The following is a 23232-nucleotide window of genomic DNA, read 5'->3' as shown; positions in this document are numbered from 1 at the left end:
TCGATCAAGAGATTTAATTAAAAAAATCTGTCACAGTTTTTCCACCATTATTGTCTCTCTGCAGATGACTGCAGTCAATCGGGGAGATCTCTTAAAATCAAGTGTCTATTAAAGACCAAGGCATACTAGAGCTGAAATGATTAGTTGGTTAATCGATTGGTCTATTGACTGAAAATTGACTGCCAGCTATTTTGACAATCGGTTCAGCGCTTCAAGGAAATATTCCACTAATTTTTTGGGTCCCTGCTTCTTAAATTAAATTGGAGATTTTGTTGCTTGCCTTTGTATCAAATTATTGTAATCTACATATCTCTGGGCTTTGGACAGTTGGTTGGACATGGAAATAAGGCATTTTTTAGGATGTTGCCTTGGCCCCCGTGGAATGAAAATTAGAAATTTTCACTAATTTGTGATATTTTGTTAATATATAATAGAACATTCCCCATAAAAAGATCAGCACAATGACTACTGGCAAAATATTAGCAGTAATATTTTCTATGACTACTTTGACGACAAGATGTGTAAAATTAACATCTAGGGCTGCTAATACATTCATGAAATATATTTTCTAATTATTTTCACAGGAATAAGAAAAAATACTTCTTACATACTTCTGCCTTGCTGGACTACGAGGCCACCAAAGAGTACAGCGTTACCATTGTGGCAGTAGATTCTGGCAGCCCCAGTCTGTCCAGCAACAGCTCACTGATGGTGCGAGTGGTAGACATCAATGACCATGCCCCAACCTTCGCCCAGGGTGTTGTGGAGGTCCACTTTGCTGAGAACAATTCACCTGGGGAAAGGGTAGTCACTGTGGTAGCCACGGACGCAGACAGCGGCAAGAATGCTGAGATTGCGTACTCCCTGGACCCTGCTGGTAACGGGCCATTTTACATAGATGCAGATAATGGAGATATCCGTGCCACCGGGGTTCTGGACCGTGAGCAGCGAGAGAGATATGAACTCCGGGTTATCGCCAAGGACAAGGGTACCCCCTCTCTGCAAGGCTCTGCAACTGTTGTCATTCAGGTGACAGACCGAAATGACAATGCACCAAAGTTTGTTCAGGAAATCTTTACATTCTACGTGAAAGAGAACCTGCTCGCCAACAGCCCAGTTGGCATGGTCACTGTGACTGATGCTGATGAAGGCGAGAACGCAGAACTTAGTCTGTTTGTGGAGATGGATGGAGCTGACGAGAAGAAGACAGGAGAGAATGGAGAAGGAGAAGATGGCGAGAAGGAGCGTGAAGAGGTGTTTTCCATTGAAAACAACACAGGAACTATCTTCTCTTCTGCATCATTTGACCGTGAAAAGCTTTCTACCTACACCTTCCGTGTCCGGGCTGTGGATGGAGGGGAGCCTCGCAAAACTGCCACTGCCACTGTCTCGCTCTTTGTAACTGATGAAAATGACAACGCCCCTTCAATCACCTCTCCAGCCAATGAATCCTACACCCTACTTCCACCTGCAAGCAGTGCCCGCACCATCGTCAGGACTGTAACAGCTGTAGACTCAGACACCGGCCCAAATGCAGACCTTCGTTATGCTCTAGTGGGGGGAAATCCCTTCAGACTGTTTGAAATTGGCCACACCAATGGAGTGATCACCCTGGCAGAACCTCTTGAGCGGCGCCACAGAGGTCTGCATCGCTTGGTTGTCCGGGTCAATGATAGTGGGGCCCCCTCTCTCTGTGCCACCGCCTTGGTCCATGTCTTCATCAACGAGAGCTTGGCCAATGCCACCCTAGTGGATGCACAGGTAATCTTTATATGTAAAGATATATATTTCAGCAACATCAAAAAATACCTTGAATGAAATACGTCTGAAGTAGAAAAGGTAATGAAACCCTCTGTGCTATTTTGATGTGTGCAGACCTCTATTAATCAACACAGTTGGTAAATGATAACCCATAATGACAGTGATGATATTGTCCTTTGATCCATTCAAATAATGGCCACTCTGATAACACATTACAATGGAGGAGGGTGGTAATGACAACTGATTGTGGCTGTTTAAACTAAAACTGGTAAGATTATTTTCTTGATAGAATGAGATAAATGCACAATTTCTACAGTCTGCATGGTGTTGCAATTTTCTGCCCATTTTTGAGGAAATAATTGTGTCTATATTTGTCCCAGATAAAGAAGCCCTCTTTTGAAGGCTATTGGCAATGCCTGCTTCTTTGTAGTTTGAATGTTCTTTGTCCAGAATGCATTCTTATAATGACTATGTGGTTAAAATAACTGTTATTACTGGAGTGGTTCTTCTTTTATGGTACATTGAACTCAGAGCTGAGAGCATTAGGTGTGTGTGTGTGTGTGTGTGTGTGTGTGTGTGTGTGTGTGTGAGAGAGAGAGAGAGAGAGAGAGAGAGAGAGAGAGAGAGAGGTAGCGAGAGAGCGAGTATTAAGGGTGAGTGTGTTAGAGATGTCCCAGTTCTGGCCTTTCAATACAGAGTAGGTTGAAGTATGTTCATTTGAATAGAAATTGTACTTTAGCAGTGTCTCTTCACTATATGCCTGAATATTGATGAGGTTTGGGAGTTTTCATTGTGTCAGGCAGCCCATTCTGAGCAGAACAAGTGGTCAAACTTAGAGGAAAGTAACTGAAAGCCACTATAATCTTTGAATGAATAATGTTTACAGGGAGGGAATAAAGGGAGTGTGAAATATGTGTGTACTAGCACATTGGCTATTATTGAATGAATCTGTGTGATTTAGATTAGAGTTGGCTTGAAAGATCCACATTGAAGTGAAAAGGTAATTGACTAGACTCAAAGGCATTACCGAGATACCAGAAATAACATGAGTTCAAATTTAGCGTACGTTACACTGGCGGAAATCTTCCTTTCTTCTCTGCCCTCAATGTATTAATCAAACGAACTTCCCATTATGCTTTAAAAAATGTTCAACTGAGCCATAAATGTTGGCAGGTAATAATTACTAAAACTTGGTCTCTGGTGTGGGTAAAGTAATTTGTATTGACTAATAATTAAATCGCCTCAGTGGCCTTGTGGTTGCAGCGTTTGTTCTGAAACTAACAGCTTGTGGTTTTAACCCCCCACTTGAAACTTGGTTTAGAACACATTCTCATATTTTCTCTGAGGAAAAGGTCTTCAGCTGTCAGGTCTGTGCATGTAACGTGACGTAAGCAGTGGGAGCCTAAGTTAGCTCTGAGACATTTAAGAGGGAAAGAGCAGTCAGACAGATAAGAGATGCATATCTCCAAAAATGTGTCAAACACAGATTGTGTTGGTTGCCCAAAATACCATGCCATCCCGCCAACACTCGAAAAAAGGTGTTTTATTGCACCTTGTCTGTGTGAAAAAATCAACCGAGGACTGTGATCTCAGAGGACACACCTTATTGTGCAGATGTTTGGAGGAAAAGTGTCTGTACTGAAAAGTTTGCATTTCGTGGTGCCTTCCTAGTTGTTTCTACTAAAAACATGTATGATTTCCAAGTACATAATGTAAACTTTGGCTCATTTTTCATTTTCAATTATGTTACTATATAGCCATACTAGAGGGTAGCATAGCAACTACAATAACACTGTGCTCTGTGTGCCCCTTGAGTTCTCTGCATCCTTGTTTTTGAATGGCACTTAAAGCTAAATCTTGTGTTTTGGTAGGAGAAAAACACCTTCTGTATAATGACAACCTGAGAGTTTTGACTCACCTCATATGGAGGCAACCTGGCCTCCAAAAAAAGAACGCTGTGTGTCATTGCAGTGATGTTTTTTTTGTTACACAAAGACGCACGACTGAGCACAGATAGAAGGTGTCGTATTTGAGCGCCAGCCGGTATGTAGAACACCTCATGAATGTAAGGCTTTCACTTAAGGGTAGAATGAAAAGTACAAATTGAACAATCAAGGGGGTGAGGATTAGAACAGAACACTTGGTAAGCGGTGGAACAATGGTGTTGACGGGTGGAATTAACTGCAGTGTGCCTAAATGACCGGGGCCATTGAATCGAACAATAGGGTGTAATATGTCCAAGCCCAGTATAAAAGCCGTCTTTGATTACAATATGCGTAGTTTAGTTTGATTGTAGGGAGGAACTTGGCGGAGTAATTGAGTAGAAGTCATTGAAGAGAGAATACCTCCATCTCATAATGAAGTCAAACTGAGTGGTGGATGGATGCCAGATGTAATTAGGGAAGGAAAACGTCTGCTTCTGCTGCAGCACCGCGGCAGAAAATGACTCCAGTCTCTTCTATCCAACAGTACTGGGTGAACCACATGTTGGGTAATTAGCTACAATATGATACTGCAGAGTTTGAGCTCGAGAAAGAATGACTTAGAAATAGTTGTGGTATTTTAGACATGGCTGTCATTTGGAGAACTTTGTACATGAGAAGTACACTCCATTGTGAATCTGATTAAGGCTCTTGGTGATATTTTCACATTCTTACAATTTGTGTTTCATCTCATATCAAGAGGGTTTTTTAATCTTGATATGTGGAATTTTTCCATGTCTTTAAATATGTACAGTCAGCCTTCTGTGAACATGAATAATAGCTAACAATTACCAAACTGCGGCTCTCTGTTCTGTGGATGCATCGAGCTACAACTAAGATTGGGCACCTGGGTCAATAGTGTGGTCAGGGGAGAACTCCTCACCGTGGTCGCAGCATCGGCATCTGCAGTGACATGCAGATAGCAGAGTCCCTGGAGAGTGGAGCAGATAGATGGTGGTGTTAAGCCCAGCCGGAACAAAGCTCATGCAGCAGAATGGAAGATTCCACTGGGAGTTTGGGATGCGTCACAGGGATGCACTCCAACACGGCGGTAGAGCTGGCTGTTGCGCTTATCCTGCTGAACACTTAACAGTCTTGCATGCACCCGCCCACGCACATGTACAGTATACACACCTGCACTTGGACGACTATACATAGCTTGCACTTAGCTTGTAACTTGACACACAGCCATACACCCTACTAATGCCTCTCTCCGTCACATATGCCTGCATGCACACTCCCAACACACAAAAACTTGGCTGTTCTGTCACAGTGTACACACATATGGCACTGCATCGCTATTTTCTCTCTGTGTTTTGCACACACAATACGGCAGACAGCGTGGGGATGCGCTAAGCCAGGGAGATGCCCAGCAGAATGAGAATGGAAAGGAATACTGCAGGCAAAAGAAGAACAATGGGGCTGAGGAGAGAGCGGAGCCTGGCGGAGAGGCCCTCTGCAGTAGAAGCGGAATAATGGAAAAGAAGCAAACACAACTCTGCTCAAAAACAATGAAACTTAACCCAGAGATAGATGGTGATGAAACAATGAAATATAACACAGCCCCGTTCTTAGCTCGGGGGTAACGAGAAGTGCGAGTGAATAATGTGGCTCTATATGAGAGAGTCTAATAATATGCCTCGGATAATGTAATAATCAAGTTACACAGTGCAGTTGTGTGAGCAGCACTCTCTGGAGTATTACCAATACTCCAGGTGATACTGTAGTTTTTTTGATTTGGTTATTGCAAACTAGGGCGAAAGAGAAAATGACATTTTTGACAAATCATCAACAACTTATCAGTAATATGTATATAATGACTAAGTGAGTAGAGGTAAATTATAGATCAGTATGGTCAATTCAGAAAATGACATTTTACTGTAAAGCAACCTTTAAAGGAACACTTCACCAACAAAATGACCATTTGTAAATCAGTTGGTCATGCCGTGTTACCTTGAATTCTCGAAGAAAACTCTGACTGTCTCACATGCCTCCATGGAAAATGGCGAACATATTGATTTATTGATTGATTGGGGTCCACATTAAGCAACAGCAAAACTATATCAAAACATCCATTTACAAACTTTCACACAATCCATGCAGTATAGTGCAATACTAAGGGTTTTAAGTAAAAATGCAGGTGTTTGTCAAGTATTGAGCATACTGAATAAATGGGACTTAGTGGGAGCAATAGTTTTGCTGTTGTTAACCATTGTCCTCAATCAATCAGTAACTCAATATGCAGGGTTGGGGAGTTACAGAATATAAGTAACTAAGTTATGTATTTAAAATACAAAATATGAGTCACTTAAGTCCATTACATTTACAGTTTTAGTTGTTTGTTTGTTTTACAGATTGTTTTCTTTTTTTTTTTTAGGTGAATGTGCGAGTTGGCCATGAGCAATGCAGCGCTGCCATTTTGAGCTGAACTTTTGGCGGAGACCTTGTTTCTGTTTACTCCTGTTGCTCGATTTGAAAGCTCCGCAGTGGACGAGAAATGGCTGATTTATAAAGTTATCTACACAGCACCTCCTATTTTAACTATAAAAACCTAAACAAAGTGGCATCTGGCTGTAGAGAGATCGCCAGGGGGCTGAAAGTTTCTGGCCAATGATTATCGCTAATAACAACCTGCTTTTTGTTGGCTATATAGATATCACAAATTAAATGTATTTTATGTTTTAAAACATACAAATGTAGAAAGATTCTCACGCATCTTTGAAGTGGTTACATCTCCAGTCGGGCTCACAGCTAATAGATGACCCACATGGTTTGTTTGCATGATGTAACAGAAGTGCATATTTAATGGATTCACTGTGGACAGAGAGTGACGCTTACTTGCTGTTAGGACACGATTTATGTTTCATATGAGGCACGTATTTTCCATTAACGTTTTTTTTTTTTAAATAAGTGTGTGCATTGCAGCTGCCAGAGGACAATGACAAAGGAGATGTACAGCCAGGACACTTGGAAATATAAGACCCAAACAAATGAGCTCAATTTTGAAGTATTCCAAAAGTAATCCAAAGTGTTGAGAATACATTACATAGTTTGAGTAATCTAATGGATTACATTGCAAATGACATTTTAGGGCATGTATTCAGTAGTCTGTAGTGGAATGTGTTTTAAAAGTAACCCTGCCAGCACTGTTAATATGTTCACCATTTCAAATGAAGGCATGCAAGAACAACAAAGTTTTCTTCCTGAATTCAAGGTCACACGGCATGACTAGCTGATAAACACATTGTCATTTAGTAGGCGAAGTACTCCTTTAAAACCAAGGAAGGGAAACAATTGCGATGTTATGATATGCAAAATCTAAGACGATGTCTAGTCTCATATATGATATAATAGTAAAATATTGCCCAGCCCTATAGCAAACCGTATGGGCTCAAATGGAACTTTTCTCTCTCCTCGCTCTCTGTCTCTCTCCCGTTCATTCCTGCGAGCCTTATTACCCACCGTTCTTAAGGCAGCAGGGATTACACGAGTATATAATTTGCAGCCTTGACAGGCCAAAGGAATTGTCGTATGAGCTCTGAGACGAGGTGTCAGGGCTGCAGAATGAGTAGTCTCGCTAACGGACAGCTTACACAATGTGTGGGCTTGTGTCAGAGCATTCATACATTTGTGTGTGTGTGTGTGTGTGTGTGTGTGTGTGTGCTTGTGTATATTTTGTCAGGTCTCTGCGTAATGATTCTCCCAACATAGTTGCTATGCATTGATTAGCTATATTCAGATTCATGGCCCTGCCCCATATTACCACCACGGCTCTGCAGACCAGAACTCCACAGCCTCATTGTCTCCTGTAGAGCCAGACTCCATAACCAGTAATGGCTGTGTTTGTGTTTCAGCATAACCCACTTTCTTGTAATGATCCTTTTATTAGTGTACAAGCTCAGAGCATGTCTGTGTGTGTATGTGTGTGTGTGTGCTCTCAGCCATGTATATGTGCTCATAACAGGTTATTGTTTGTCTCCTCTATCTTCAACCCAAATACAACATATTTTATAAGTGTTATATAAATTGGTTTAAACAGACCATTGTGGATTTGCCTTTCGTCAGATAAAACTATTATGCTAACAGAACAACAAACTCAAGACCCTAAAAGGAAGAGAGAAAATGTCTCTAAAATTATTCTGTAGAGCGCACACATTTACAGTAGCCCTCTATCTGTCTATCCACCCAATTCTCAGTGCAAAAAATTGTGATAGCAAATCCTTAACAAATCCACGCCTACGCTATCTTTTACAATAGGGACATTGTTCATTGATGAGACAGTAGATGTGTTTGTGTTCTGGGGATACAGTTGTAGCATGTCTTCTGCCTTTATTTGCACATTTATTGACTGTTTCTCCTACTTTCCCTCTTCTAACTGTTTCTGACCTTAGGTTTTCCTTTTATTCTTTTAATCAGCTTTAAACAGCATAATCCCAGGCATTTCCTGCACCAGTGCAGATGATGTGAGATCACAAATGGAGAATTACGACTTGAAATGCTGCAACTGAGAAGCAAGAGCAATTATATATTTAGTGACATTCTATGTGTCTGGGAATAATAGAGGAGCTCCCCCACTAAAAGACGGTGATGAGTTTAATTAAATGGAAGATGCTGTTTGATGTGTCTTTGTGGCTCACACCCAGTGTGTCATCTTTTACAGTTGCTGTTTTGGACTTTTTTCTCATTGTCTCTTCTTGTTTCTTTCCCTCCTTTACTTGGCATCTCTCCCTCTCTTGTTTGTCTCCTCTCTACCTCTCACCCCAGGTGGCCCGCAGTCTGATGGCTCCGCTGTCACTGGACATTGCAGGGGACCCAGACAGCGAGCGTGCACTAGGGAAACAACGCCTCAGTGTAGCTATCGGTGTCCTGGCGGGAGCCGCAGCGGTCATCCTGGTTATCCTCCTTGTAGTCACAGCTCGGCAGTGTGGTGCTCAAGGCAAGAATGGCTATGAGGCCGGTAAGAAGGAGCCAGAGGAGGATTTCTTCAGTCCCCCGGGGGCTCAGCCACAGGCCGGCCGCAGCAGGGGCTCAGACCGCGGACGCAAACCTCGACGGGACAAACGAAATGGAAGTGGTGGCGGTGCAGCTGCAGGAGGAGGGAAGGCGGACAGATCGCTTTACAGCGGTATTGTCACGGTCAACGGGCTGCGACGCCATGCCAATGATGATGATGAGGAGGATTTGAGCAGTGCTAGTGAGCGCTTGGCAGCCCGCTACTGTGCAATGGACGGTGACCCTGGCAGCCCACGGATGGGCGGCGGCAGGAGGCACCAGTCGAGCCCAGATCTGGCCAGGCACTACAAATCCAGTTCACCTCTCCCCGCAGTCAACCTACAGCCACACTCCCCTCCAGCTGAGGGAAAGAAGCACCAGGCGGTCCAGGACCTGCCTCCCTCAAACACGTTTGTGGGCAGTGGGGGTTGTGTGGGGAGCGCCGGCTCCAGCAGCTGCAGTAGCGGGGGCAGTGGTAATGCAGATGCCATGTCCCTGGGATCTGACCAGTGCTCAGAGTATGGCTGCCAGACTGGGAACAAGTACAGCAAACAGGTAGGAGCTCTGGGAAGGGACTGGGATGACTTACTTTCTGTGGATCCTCAATTTTTATCCCTCCGTGCTAGTGATAACTTTTGCCAGAGGCATTATGTTTTTGGGTTGTCCAGTCATCTGTATGTATATCCATCCATTTGTCTCATTCTCGTGAACACGATATCTCAAGAATGCCTTTCTTCAAATTTGGCACAAACATCCACTTGAAGTTCAAGGATGAACGAACTGATTTGAATTTGTTGGTCACAGGTCAAGGTCACTGTGATTTTGCATCTTTCTCATTCTGGTGACCGGGATGTCTCAAGAGGGCCTTGAGTAATTTCCTGAAATTTGGCACAAATGTCCACTATGGATGAACTGATCAGAATTTGGTGGTCAAAGGTCAAAGGTCAAGGTCACTGTGACCTCACAAAACATGTTTTTGGCCATATCTCAAGAATTTGCTCACTAAGTATGACACAGTTTCACACAGATATCCAATAGGATACAAGGATGAAGTGATGACATTCTATATTCAAAAGTTCAAAGGTCAACTGCATTGTGACATCATACTGTTCTGCAAAAAAACACTTTTCTGGCCATTACCCAACATCGTATCTCAGGAACAGAAGGGGAGACATTTGGTCAGGTACTGAATTGGTGACACTAATCTCTGTGCCCACGCTGAAACTGCAGTGATTGTTTAGATCTTCTGTGTTGCCAGGAGGAAGCATCCGTGTTTTTCACAGACATGGATGTAAAAACTGTAACTGCAAATTAAGTGGTTTTTAGAGGCATACAACCACATGAGGGTAACTCTAGTTTTTGTTTGCTCTGTCCTCTTTATTTAAATCTATCTTTAAAAAATCTCAGTCAGCTCTTTGTGACACTTGGTCCGCTCTCTGACTCCTGATCTCTGTCTCCTCCTCCTCCTTCCCAGCTTCTTTTCGCACATCTGCTGACATACTCTTCCGCACGCCCCGTCGCTAACGTCTAAACACCATTTTATCTCCACAAAAAAGCTGACAGTGTGTGCGCACACACGCCCGCACGCACACTCGTGTGTCTTTGTCAGCATCCTAAGCCTGTGAGCAGTGTGACGGTACCCTGCTGTCAGAGTGTGTGTGTGCTCCGTGTCAAACATCAGCCCACTGTTTAGCAAGATCTAATGCAGGGGACATGAGTCAACCCCCTACTGTAGGCGAATAATATGTGAATGTGAATCTGTGTATACATGCATGACTGCGTGCGTGCGTGTGTGTTTGTAACACATGTTTACCGTGCGTGTAAACCCCTGAGGAGTTCAGTTGGAGTAAGGACACGGAGGGGGTGGGCGAACAGTTGCCTCCAACAGGGTAATTGGTCATTTCGTGTTTCAGTTTCCCTTGTCAAGCTGTTATCTTTCTTTCATTTAGCATATATGTTTATTCCGTAAACAATATTAGTTGCACAGATAATGGATGCGCTGGCTTTGGTGTTTGCTCGAGAAGCTTCAGTTAAAAGCCGGAGTCCTGCTGACAAATAAATACTGCATAGAGACGGTCACTCACCCCTCCACCCACGCACACATACTAATATTCACACACACACACACACAGGCACCATCTATCATCTTGGACACACTGACACAGCAGGGTCTCCCTAGTCCATGGCGAGTGCTCCCAGGAGTGACGTTTGAGTGACAGCTAACCCTTCTTAAAGGGGCGGCGTCTCATTTCCGTGATGGACAGCTCTACATTTATCCTCCCCGTGGTGAAAAAGTGCTGATGTGGTCATTAAAAAGGAAGGAGAGGAGCTTCTTAGGCTAATCAATTCATACATGGGCTCTCTGATCCCGCTCAACACACACACACACACACACACACACACACACACACACACACACACGGGAACGCGCACGCACACACACACTCCAGAGGTTAATCCATTACGGAGTCAATCCTCTTAATCTGCCGTTCCCAGGGAAAGAAAATGCTTACTGGGAGAGTTTGGTGTTCATGCTTACGTGCACTCAAAACATGCCAGCACACATACGGAGACACGTAGACCCACGAGCTGACAGCGTAATGAATTATTGATCGTATGGAGTAATTAACTCCTCTGCTGCAGTTGAGTGTGCCCCCCCGCCCTACCCCACCCCCCACCCGCCCCACCCCACCCCCCACCCGCCCCTTTTAAAAAAATATCCAGCAGCTAGTGGTTTCACACACAGGTCTGTGTGTGTGTACGTCTGCATGTGTGTCTAAGACTTTGGGTGCTCGTGTGTGGCTGCGTGTCAGAATTTGTTAACTCGAACAGTTTGGCGACACGAGCAGGTTTGTGTTGGTGGGTGCCTGTCACTGCGCTCAAGGGACTGCTTATTTCATGAAGACATATGCATTTTATATGTGAGTGCAAGTGAGAGATAGACTCAGGGAGTAATAGGTGGTGAGTATGTGCCAAATGTAGGAACTGGGGTGCTGACAGAATTTAGAATAGCATTAGATCAGGAGTGGGAGAGAATTATAGGAGGTTAGGAGGGGAGGAAGATGGAGTAAACGAGATGGGGAAGGGGGGGAGACTTTGAATTTCAAAGCTACTTTACTGGGTCAGTGAAAACTCTAAAAACTGTTTATCTGAAGTCAGCACATCATCAGACCAACTAGGGTGCTCCAAATAGGGAAAAAACGAACGCAAAAAACAGCAAGTAATAAAAACAGGGCGTCATGGGTGAAGAGCAAGATTGCATCAAAGAGGCAACAACATGATAAAAAAGCTCAGTCAACAGTGTTGGGCATTTTTTAAATCAAAGTTCTTCACCAAGGAAAGTGAGAGGAGAGGGAAGAGGAGGAATATCAATATCAGTGGGAATGAATGAATACAAAAATGAACAGGGAAAAAAGGAGAAGTGTGTGAAAGAGTGAGTAAGAGTGTGTACTCAAGAGAGCATGGCAGCAGGATGGAGAGATAAAGGTTAGCTGAACGGGTAGAGAGGGGTAAAGATATGTGCAGTGGAGAGAGGGGCATTTTGATAAGGGATAGGTATCATCTGATATTAGTGCAAGTATCATATCCGAGTTTCAGTATGACTAACAAAATTATTCTTCTTTTTTAGAAACCTTATGCCTGCCATACATTAGAAGGTTTTGAAAAGACTTTCAAAGACACCCTTTCACATCTAAAGAAAATGAGATTTTGCAAAAAATGGGGAACTTGCAGGATCACTTTTTGCAAGGCTACAACTAGATTCCTTTTGAGATTATTTCCCATCCTGCTCTTAGTGGAAAATGTAACGCCAAACCCCCTTTAAGAAATGGCATATGAACAATTTACTATGTTTCCACAAAAGCACATAACTCCAGAAACACAAGATAAAAGGCGTCATATGTCGACAGTTTTCTCATCAATTCAGCATCAAAGTGATCACAAAGATAAAATGTAGAGTGTACAAGCTTTACATTTTGGATTTAGTTGCCTCAACTCAAAACCAGCCCCTGTTGGTTAGCTGCACTATTTCAGTGGAGGGTAGACCATGGGAATGAGAGGCAAGTCATTTTAAAGATTAAGATTTCTCATTAAAAATAAGTGCTGATTGGTGGATCAGATCACGCACTCTTGTTCACTCCACAACTAGTTTCTCCTCCTTCTCCACAGTCCCCGAGAACCGAGACTTGTTCACATTCTTGCTCCTTTCCTCTTGTTTAGTGCTGGAGAGAGCGAAGCTATTGGTTGTTTGTGTCATTGAACTTCAGTATTTGCATGAGCCAAGACTAAAAACTTGCAATCTTATTTGACATGCTTGATTTTCTCAGAACGTCAAAGTGAGAAAAAGACTGACTTCACACAGCTTGGATTCATTGATGGATTCCTGGAAGGGCCTACTGGGCACAGACCAAGGGGCTTAAAGTGTCAGGTCCCCACCCTGGCCTCCAACTGCAAAATGTCACTCAAATTAACATGTATTGACCAGGAAGAGACTAAAAATTATCACAAAGAGACACAAATACACCACAAAGAGATACAAAGAAACTGCAGAGACACAAAATAAGTACAAAAATGGGAAAAACAACCACAAACAGACACAACACAACTACAAAAAGATGCTAAACAACCACAAGGACACACAATATGACAACAAAGTGAAACAAAACCACCAAAAACATACACAAAATTACCTCAGAGAGCCCCAAATGACTATGAAAAGTCACAAAACAATCACAAGGGAACAAAAATGACTACAAAGAAACACAAAACACCAAAAAAGACCAGAATATTTTCTCAAAGAGGCACAAAACATCACAAAGAGACACAAAATGACCATAAAAAATTGCAAAACCACCGCAGAGTCTGTGTGTCTTGCTCCTGTATAGGAGAGGTGTTTGAGCCCTTTGCATATCTGTGCCCAGGGGCCCATTGTCTCATATTTCACCTATGCTTGAAGTGAGTTTTATGACCACCTTACATCAAATGATCGACTGCAAATTAAGTTAAGTTTGTCTGCAAAAATCATTTCTTTAATTCAATGTATATTGGATAGGGGCACATACAATATGCACAGAGAATTGTGTGACAGTTACGCAATGCATTACTTTGTTTCTTTACAAAAAAACCCTGTTTGTTTCATTCCATAAAAGAAGCTAAAGTTCTTGAAGTTAAATAAAGTCTAGAATGAGCAAAACTGTGACTCAAAACAGTAAATGTTCAATACAAATAATGACTAAACAAGTCAATTTATACCTGAATGAACCTTCTAAGGGTCCACAAAATCAGGCTGTCATTCATTGTCTATGAAGCAGCTCCAAACTTTATACCAGTGTTCCTCAACTTATGGCCCATGGGCCAAATCTGGCCCGCAACAAGGTGTTGAGTGGCCCACTGACCATTTTCTAATTCATAATGAAAATCATAATGAAAATTTGTTTGTAATGTGAATGTAAATAAGGTGCCAGAGTGCATTTAAAACATGAAAATAGAACTTGTTTATTAAGTAAAAGTACCAGGGGAGGATTCCCCCCAGACCCCCTGACAGAGGTTGAATATCCTTAAATCATTAAAACGCCCCTGCGTACACCTGACCTTTGCATGGCTGCTGCATCTAGCTGCACGGGGTTGGCTCAACTGGATTTGCCTCTTGGCAAAAACGAGTTAGGGCAGCAAATATCAAAAGGTTGAACACAGGAATGTTGTTTATTATATATACTGATAAATCATTTTCATGGTTGTTTGTTAACTGGCCCCTGGTCATCTTTTATTTTGCAATTGTGGCCCCCCAGAAAAGTAAGTTGAGTATCCCTGCTAATACATCACAGGTTTGAGACTTACTTCTCTGGTTTCCAGCTTTGAGAGTGAGTAGCTAATGTTCACAAACATTAATTGACTTTTCCATGGCCATGGAAGTAACATATTGGAATTCCTAATTTGGCTGAAAAGACGCCTACGTTGTCAAAAGTCAAGTATTGTCTAATTGTAAGAGGAAAAAAATAAAAAATAAAAATAAAATAAAAATAACTGTAATTTAAAACAGTAGATGTTCAAAAAATGATGAGTAAACAAGCCTACAAACATTTGCTACTTGACTGTTTTTGATACTCAGTGCCCCAGACACATTTCGGTCGGCACCAGAGAGTATCGAGGTTCGATACCCAGCCCTGATGCTGATGAAGGAAGTGTAAAGGAGAAGGTTGGAGTACGTGCTTCCAAGTGAAGAGAGGCAAGGAGAGCGAGAGAGAGAGAGGTCTGGTTTGGGAAGCAGCCAGAGAGTGAGAGTGGACTGCTGAGATGTGGGTCATCAGGATACCCGTTGGCATCAGGACACATTAATGATCACAGCAGTCACATGGCACTGCAGTCAATATGGGCAAAGTGGCCTCGTTCTACCCTCTAACCGCTACCACACACACACACACACACACACACACACACACACATAACTCACACTCCACCACAAAACTGTTTTTTTCCCTGTCTGCTGTCCTCAATCAACCACAACAAAGGTCACAGTGGCTGTTTGATCTCAGCAGGTTTCTTTCACTTTTCTCAGGTCTGGATCGTTTTCTTTTTTTATTACAGCGAGTCTCGATTTGCACTTCGCACCATCCTTTTCTTTGCTTTTCACCTCCCCGTTTGACTCGCACCCTTTTGTTCCTTTTCTACAGTTATCCCTGCTTTCTTTGCCGTATGTGTGGTCATAAATCTAAACACCCAACCGCTGCTACCTCTGCGTCTTCCATGCGCCACACTGACCTCTGAGAATAAATCGACTCAGCGTTTTCACTAGTGCGACTTCTTCTTTTACTGTAGTGAGCACTTTCTCTCCCTGGACCCAGCGTGTGTGTGGGGGCGGGTGAGAGAGTGCGGTGCCATGAAGGCTGAATCGAACCAGACACACACACACACACACACACACACAGATCCAAAGCCTAATCAATGCACCGTTAACAAGGCCAAGACTGCAGCACAAACAGGTGGGTTGACAGCGCAGTTTTTTTTTTTGTGCATTGCACAGTTTCACAACGCTTTGTCAAGGTCAGCATTGGGCTCTCACGACACAGGGTGCCACAGCATTTCGACACAGCAAGGACAAGCTATGGAGATGACTTTGTGGCGAATAGGACTCATCCGGCCGGTTTCGTCCATCTAATTGGACTGTATGGACGGGCACTGGCGGAGAGATTAGGTCTACTGGATTATAAAATTGAAAAGCAGCTTTTCATTTCAACGAAATCCCTCCAGGATTAAGTATGATGAGCGTCTGTCATAGACCCACACTCACCCCTCCGCGCAGTCGGGCTCACCACATGAACGCATCCACTCGTACACCTCCTGTGATTACATGCAGCGTGCATTAGGGTCACAGGGGTGAAGGCACTGTCAACCAGAAACAAAACAGAAACACACACCAAACTCACCCCTCCCTCTTTCTCTCAGTTACACGCGCACACACTGTAATCGACCCGTGACCCCTGTCATGATGATACCAAAGCACTGATGTATTTATTAAAAGCCACCGCGAGTTCAGGTCGTGCTGCCGACCATATGCTCACGGGGTAAGTAGGTGGGGAGGTGAGGAGGTGGGGGTAAGCGAGAGGTGAGAAGGACGAGGTAACCAAAGCGGGGATCACCCAACGAGCCAGACTGAAAACTGATCTACTGACCTGGAGACAAAGAGGGAAGGGGAGGGGGCAGGGAGGAGGTGAGAGTCAGTGGGCATCGGGGAGGGAACATGAGCCAGAGAGAGCGAGTGAGCGAGGTACAGATGATGAGAGGAGACGAAGAAAGGTTCAAACATTACGGGAAAATGGAGACAGATGTGTGTTTGTGTTAGATGCTCTGCTTGTGGAGATGGAACACATGCTTACCCTGTAAATATTGATTTTCCACTTGACCAGGATTGTATGGAGGCCTTAAAAATAGCTGTGTTTAAGGGTGCAGATCAGTTCCATAAACAAATCATCAAACATTGGTGCCATTTACTCAGAGTCTTTTTTGTCTTAAAAGTATACAATGCAGGAATTGTTGATTATTGTTTGTTAACAGTCTCAAAAGCCAACTCCAGATTCGCTCTCATGAATCAAGCTTTGTACGCTTGGCGTTTTGCCTTGCTATATTTGTTTTATCCGACGCTGTGTCTGTGATTCTCGTAACTCCCCTTTGGATATGTTCTGCTTATGGTCTGGCACCTGGTTGCTACCTTTAAATGAAGTCCCAACCTCACTTGAGTGCTGCGCCCAGGAACTTTCTGACCACAGCAAAATAAGAATAGAATAAGACAGTACAGGCAGAGGGTTCTCTGCAGACAAATACACCGCCACACACTTCTCGTGAGTCATAAGTGATGATTGAGAGGGATTACTTTTGTATATGCATTGTTTTATAGAAAAATCCAGCATAGCATACCATTAAACTTGAGCCAAGATTATTAAATCACTTTGAATGACCTGTCATCCTGCAGCACTATACATTCTGGTATCTGACCACAAGTCAAGTTGCCCTTTGTTGCAGCTTTTGGCTTTATATATCCTCTCTGGCTGTCACAAAGATCTTAACTTTAACAAAGTTTTTAATGAGAAATTTTAGAGAAAAAATGCATTCATGTTGCTATGGTTACCAAATAATCTTTGGTAACTGTGTCGGAGAGGGATAATTGCTCATTTGCTAGGATCAGCAGATAAACAAATCCTGTAAATCTGTTTAGTTAAGCTTTTTAATATTTATATTGATGTCACATACTGTATCCTCAGCCACAGCATCTGTGAATGAACCGTGTTTCATTATGGTTCAAGTTAACTTCATAGATGTCCACTTGTTTGGTCTGCACTGAAAGTCAAATGATGGTGTTCAGTAGAAATGCCATGATTTCAATTTTAAGCCAGAAATTGACTGAAATGAGCCTAGCTCACTGGTAGCCTGCAGCTGCACTCCACACCATACACACTATACACCGGAAGTTAGTGATGTGCCAACATGCCCTCTGAGTTATAGAGAAGGTTGACAGAAAAACTACAGTTTGTAGACTATGCTAATGAAGTGAAAGTGATCTAATTGCTTTTTTTCAAGTCAAGAAACTCAGGCTGTTGTTGCAAAGTACCCTTTGGCCATCACTGGCTCTTCTATTTGTACCCAACTGACTGGTGAAATAAGTTTGCCTGGTTACAGACCTTTGAATCCGCCCACTCCACCGAGCCCAAGCAGATTGTTTCTTCCTGCGTTGTGACCAGATATAATAAAAACAGCTAAATAGTGCTGCAAGGGAACTCCATTAGCCAATCAGTGCCACCTATTGGACTAACTTTGTTGTTAAGTTGTTGTTAAAAGTTGTCAAGTGGTGAGCAAGAGCCAGTGAAGAGTAATAAAAGCAATAGCCAGAGCTATTGACAAGATAAACGCTGCCATCAAGGCTGTTCTAAATCAACATTTTCCTCTCAAAGTTGCCCGACATCATAGTTTGTTTTACTTCACTCTACTTCAATCTTAAAACTCTGGCAAAATCGCTATGTTGGCATGGCTACACATCAGTATGGACTCAAAATGACATTAGATCCAGGGGAATATGTTGGTCTCTAGTGATTGGTTAGGGAAAATTGAATCCCTCTCTCCCATGGAAATTAGCTCAATGTCAAACTGAAGATGGAAATGGAGTATTGACAGTTCTGTCTGATATCAGGCAAGAAATAAGTTACTGTTTTAAGTCAATTATTAAAATTTGACCATATGACCTTAATGTGGTACATTCCGAAAAATATGGCATAAAACCAATGATCTGCTGATCTTAACAAATTGATCTTGTCTGACAATGACATAGCCCCCAGTGCTGAAAAAAAGTCAAATCAAGCAGTGACCTCGAAATCGAAAGGCAAACTGAAGCATGGATTTGGAGAATCTTGACACAGTAGATAGTGTAAAAAGCCCAAAAACTTCCAGCACACACCAGAATATCAGGATTGACAGGAGAGAAGGGGAGGGGGATGTGCCAGGAGGGGTGAAAGTGGCTCAACTTTCACCCCTCCTGGCACATCCCCCTCCCCTCCTCTCCCTGAGTAGACAGGAATGCTTGAGCAGATATTGTAGATTGTGGTATAACCTTTGTAACTTCTGGAGTATCTCCTCTTTTGTTTATATCTCTTATATTGGCCCACTTGTTTTTGATATGTATTTCTAAAAAAAATCTGACTATTTGACTATTTATACTGTACTCACTCTCCCCTGTTTGTATGAGTTGGTACAGCCAGATTATGTATTTTGCATTTATATCTCATTATTGCAATGGGTCTTAACAAGTATGTCAAAACATTTTTTCTTCCTTTTTGATCTATACTATTTATATGGTTCACACTCTACCTCAAAATTAGAGTTGAGACTTGTCAGATGATGAACTGTGCAATTGTAAAGTATTTTCTTGTATCACTGTTTTGATATCTATTTCTATTTATATTGTATGCACTCTCCCTTTAATATTACAGCTAGGTTATGTATTTTGTATTTGTTTCTCATTGATTGATTGATTGATTGTCTGGTTGTTACTTGCCCTGACTATTTACAGCACACACCTGATGACAATCAAGAGCGAATCTGATGAAGCAACATGCGAAACGCGTTGTTCGCTCCTTTTGTTTTTAAACATTTTTGAATAAACTCTGTGTCAATCCTGATATTCTAGTGTGCGCTGGAAGTTTTTGGGCTTTTGACTGTGATTTGTCCTGCACCAGCTGGCACCTAGAAGAAGCACTGCGCTGCTATGCACAGGGATTTACCAGTTTTTTTACAGTAGATAGTGTTTTTTGCTGTTCTTCGTGACGGATTTTACAATCAGGGCATACAGTTATTTCTGCACAAAGCTCAGCATTTATCAATGTGGATACGCGCAACATAGCAGAGGCTACGATCAAATCTCAAGCCAGGTCTCAACTTGTGTACTCAAATTTGAGTCAGTATGGACTGGTGGTGAATGAGCATCTTAGTATTTGCAGCCACGTATTCATCACTTAAAAATATATAAGCGCATCATGAACACGTGCTCTCTATTACAGCTCACAGTTGCCTGGTTCTGTGGGACTGGCTCCAGGCTGACCGAAGGCTGACCACCACTGATGCCCATCTCTAATTTATTCATTCATTTATCATGAACACTTATCGTGTTGGGGGTCGCAGGGGGCTGGAGCCTATCCCAGCTGACATTGGGCAAGAGTCAGGGTGCACGCTACACAGGTTGCCAGACTATCACAGGACTGACACATGGAGACACTCACATTCACACCTACGGCCAATTTAGAGTCACAAATTCACCTAGTAAGCTGCATGTCTTTGGACTGTGGGAGGAAGCTGGAGGACCTTGAGAAAACCCACTCTGACACATGGAGAACATGCAAACTCCGCACAGAACTCCCCCACCCCAGATTCGAACCAGGAACCCTCTTGCTGTGAATGACAATAATAACCACTGCACCACGGTGCTGCCATATCATTAATCTTTAAAACATCATTAAAGAGAAAAAAATAAACCCTGCAGCAGTATTATTCAAAGACTAGTGGGCTGTAGTCCAGCTCAGACACCGTTGGTGCGCCTGTGTCTCCTCTACTACCTGTTGTGCCTGAAATGAAGCAAATCCAATACATGCAGTCACGTGCTCCATGGTGTGGGTCAGTTATGAGATTTTCTATGAATATTACAACAATAGCAATATTATATAATAAATAGGCCAATATTAGTAATCCATGTAGGTTAGTACATATCAATGATGTATAAATGAAATATTCCAACCTCAGCTGGAGTGTGATAGTCCACTGCGACACTGTTGACCACAGCAGTGATTTCATTCCATACTGCGTTATTTCGACTTCTGTTGATGCCACTTTACAGGCTGCCAAACAGAACCAATTAGTTAAATTGGACTTGGGAAGTCAGCGCTTCCATTTCTAGCTTCTTGGCCGTATTACATCTCTCTATGTCGTAAAATCTTGGGGCGAGGCCTCTAAACCTAGAATATATTGGGAAAGGATATGTTAATGACAGTTGTTATCAGCCCGCATGTTTATCAATGCCCGACCATTCCTACGCTGTGATTGGCAAGAGGAGAATGTTTCATGAATCACACATGAACTTTATCCTAAGATGATTTCTCTGCTCAGATCTATGTTGGTTCATTCATTAGATTGATAAATGAGGGCCGTTGTGTATTGGGCTGCTTTCAAGATCTTTCCGATTGAACAGAGGTGCCGGGGGTGAGTGTGGAAGGTGACGAGGGACCGCAGCTACTGTTGCTCTGCTGACATGCTGCATTCACTATGCAGCCAGAGTAGACGAGGCATAAGTTCAACTGTCGTCAAAAATTGTATTTTGGTCACCCTCTCTTTAAAGCTTTTGGGTGTTCATAATGGAATTCAGGTTAAGGTAAGGGGAGGCATGTAGCGGCGAGGGCTGAGGTTAGTTTTAAGAGTCATGAAATGAAAGTCAGTGCAAAATCAGAAATGTATTAAATCAAAGATGTGTGTGGGTGTGTTTCTATGTGTGTGAGCTCAGGACAAAGACAGACAAAGCGAGAGGAGAATCAGAGGGAGTGAGATTGTGGTAGGCAGAGGGAGAGAAATTGTCTGTTTCCTCACACATCAAGGTCACCCAAAGCTGGAATGTGATTGGAAGTCCCCTGTCTGTCTTGGCTGTTTACCACACAAGATAATACAGACTGGCTGTTCAGCTGATAATGTTTCTGTGTTAACAACTCCTCCCTTCAGCTTTTGTTTCAAGCTCTCTGTGAAATGGCAGGAATGTGGGAATGTCATTCCGACACGCACGCTACGCAGACAAGCCGAGGCAGGGACGCGCACAGCAGACGCTGTCAAACGTGTGATTTTAACACACACAGACGTGCCCAGTGAAACACGCTCTTGTGTGTACATAATAGCACATAATTACACACCCTCCCAGATCCTTATGCATATACACTTTTCACCGCGAGCAGACGAACTCTGATAAGAATATGATGACACACGAGCAGAGAGGAAAGTTTTCCGGCTCTTACATCAGTTTCTTCTTCCATTCCCTCTGGATCGAATCACATGCACAAACCCGGGCACACTCTGTCTCCTAGAATCACACACATCCGTAGAGGCTTGCAAACACACTAACTCTTAACTCTGACACACACACACACACTCGAACACACACAAAGACCTACATAGCAAGCCCCTCGCTGAGATGCTTCCTTTTATTTGCTTCTTGAAGACTCTGCTCTGTATTGAACAGCTCTGCGTTCAGCTCATCTGCCTTCCAGCATTACCTTAATGGCTGTCTGTGGGTTGAGCAATTTTACCCAATATTGCTAAACAAAAGCTCTCTTTCTCGCACTAGACAGGGATTCAAGACAGCTTAGCAGCCCTGTGACTGGCTTTATCCACCTACACAAAAGAATCTTCAGTGCATTAAGTGGTATTGAGCCGGGTTGAATTAAATTGACTTGAATGGATTTTGAATTGAACTGAATTGGACTCAGCCCAACTCAGCTCAATTAAATAATTCAAATTGTGTGTGGAATCAAGTCGGATTGAGTCAACTCAAATTGAATCAAACTGAAGTGAAGCGAAGTGAAGTGAGGTGGAGTGAATTGGTTTACCTTGCTAGCAGATGCTGCAGGTATCAGCGCACAGGGCAGTATGGGAATGATTATTATTGTGGATTCATTTTGTTAAAGATTTGCTGAAAACAAAGTTTTGCACTTGTAATCTTAGTTTTATATGCTTGTACATTTAAGTTCATTGCTGTGAATTCTGCTCTGAAAGTTTACATATTCAGGTCTGTGCCTGCGGCTTCATTTTTTTGAAGCCTGAGCATTAAGGTTTCTGTCAGTAAACTTGTGAGTTTGTGCAGCCGCCTCTATGGCTTCAAGCTTAATCTTACAAGCTGTGCTGTAAAAAATTACACAAGTGCTCTGTCCACCACTAAAGGGCTCTGCATGCCTGAAGCAAACTGGGTTGTACAATGTCTTGGTCGACTACGTCTAAAGTCCAAATCGTTTACACTGTACCAGGCTGTATACCACTGTCTCACAGAATCCTCTCCAAGAACTCTTTATGAAGCTACACACTGAATCTTAAAATGCAGATAAGTGTGCACATTTTCTGAAAGTCTCTCCTCGAAGGAGACAGAATTCAGCTTGACAGAGAAGTTCAAACTAGAGGTCCCCATGTGTCCAAAATGACGGATCCAAACCCAAATCTGTTGCGAGATCTGGTTGGGGCAGATGATTTAAAAATATATAAAACCCAACCTGTTTGTGCCCAATATATATAAGCATGTCCAAGGTGAGAGAGACCCAGGACTTGGACGGGTCTCAAATCTTCGTACTATTTTATGGAATGGACAAAGCAGATGCTGTTCTCTTTGTTGTAGTGAGCTTCACCTGCCCGATGACCAGTTTGCAATAGTTCTAAGCAGCTTAGATTGCATATAAGTATGCATGTTTAAACGTTTAAACGTAAACATGTTTAAAGA

At 42.8% G+C, this 23232-nt stretch overlaps 1 protein-coding gene across 2 annotated transcripts in view; it reads left to right on the top strand.

Annotated features, from left to right (window-relative positions):
* pcdh7a (protocadherin 7a) overlaps positions 1 to 23232 on the top strand; it is a 57505-nt gene that overhangs the window by 3719 nt on the left and 30554 nt on the right. For both annotated transcript variants that reach the window (XM_033624453.2, XM_033624452.2), the window contains 2 exons: positions 585 to 1761; positions 8508 to 9290. In XM_033624453.2, the coding sequence (XP_033480344.1) occupies positions 585 to 1761; positions 8508 to 9290 (1960 nt within the window). The remainder of the gene's footprint in view (positions 1 to 584; positions 1762 to 8507; positions 9291 to 23232) is intronic.

Source organism: Epinephelus lanceolatus, chromosome 3 (assembly GCF_041903045.1).
Source record: "Epinephelus lanceolatus isolate andai-2023 chromosome 3, ASM4190304v1, whole genome shotgun sequence".
Lineage (NCBI taxonomy): Eukaryota > Metazoa > Chordata > Actinopteri > Perciformes > Serranidae > Epinephelus > Epinephelus lanceolatus.
This window is presented reverse-complemented; position numbering and strand designations above follow the sequence as displayed.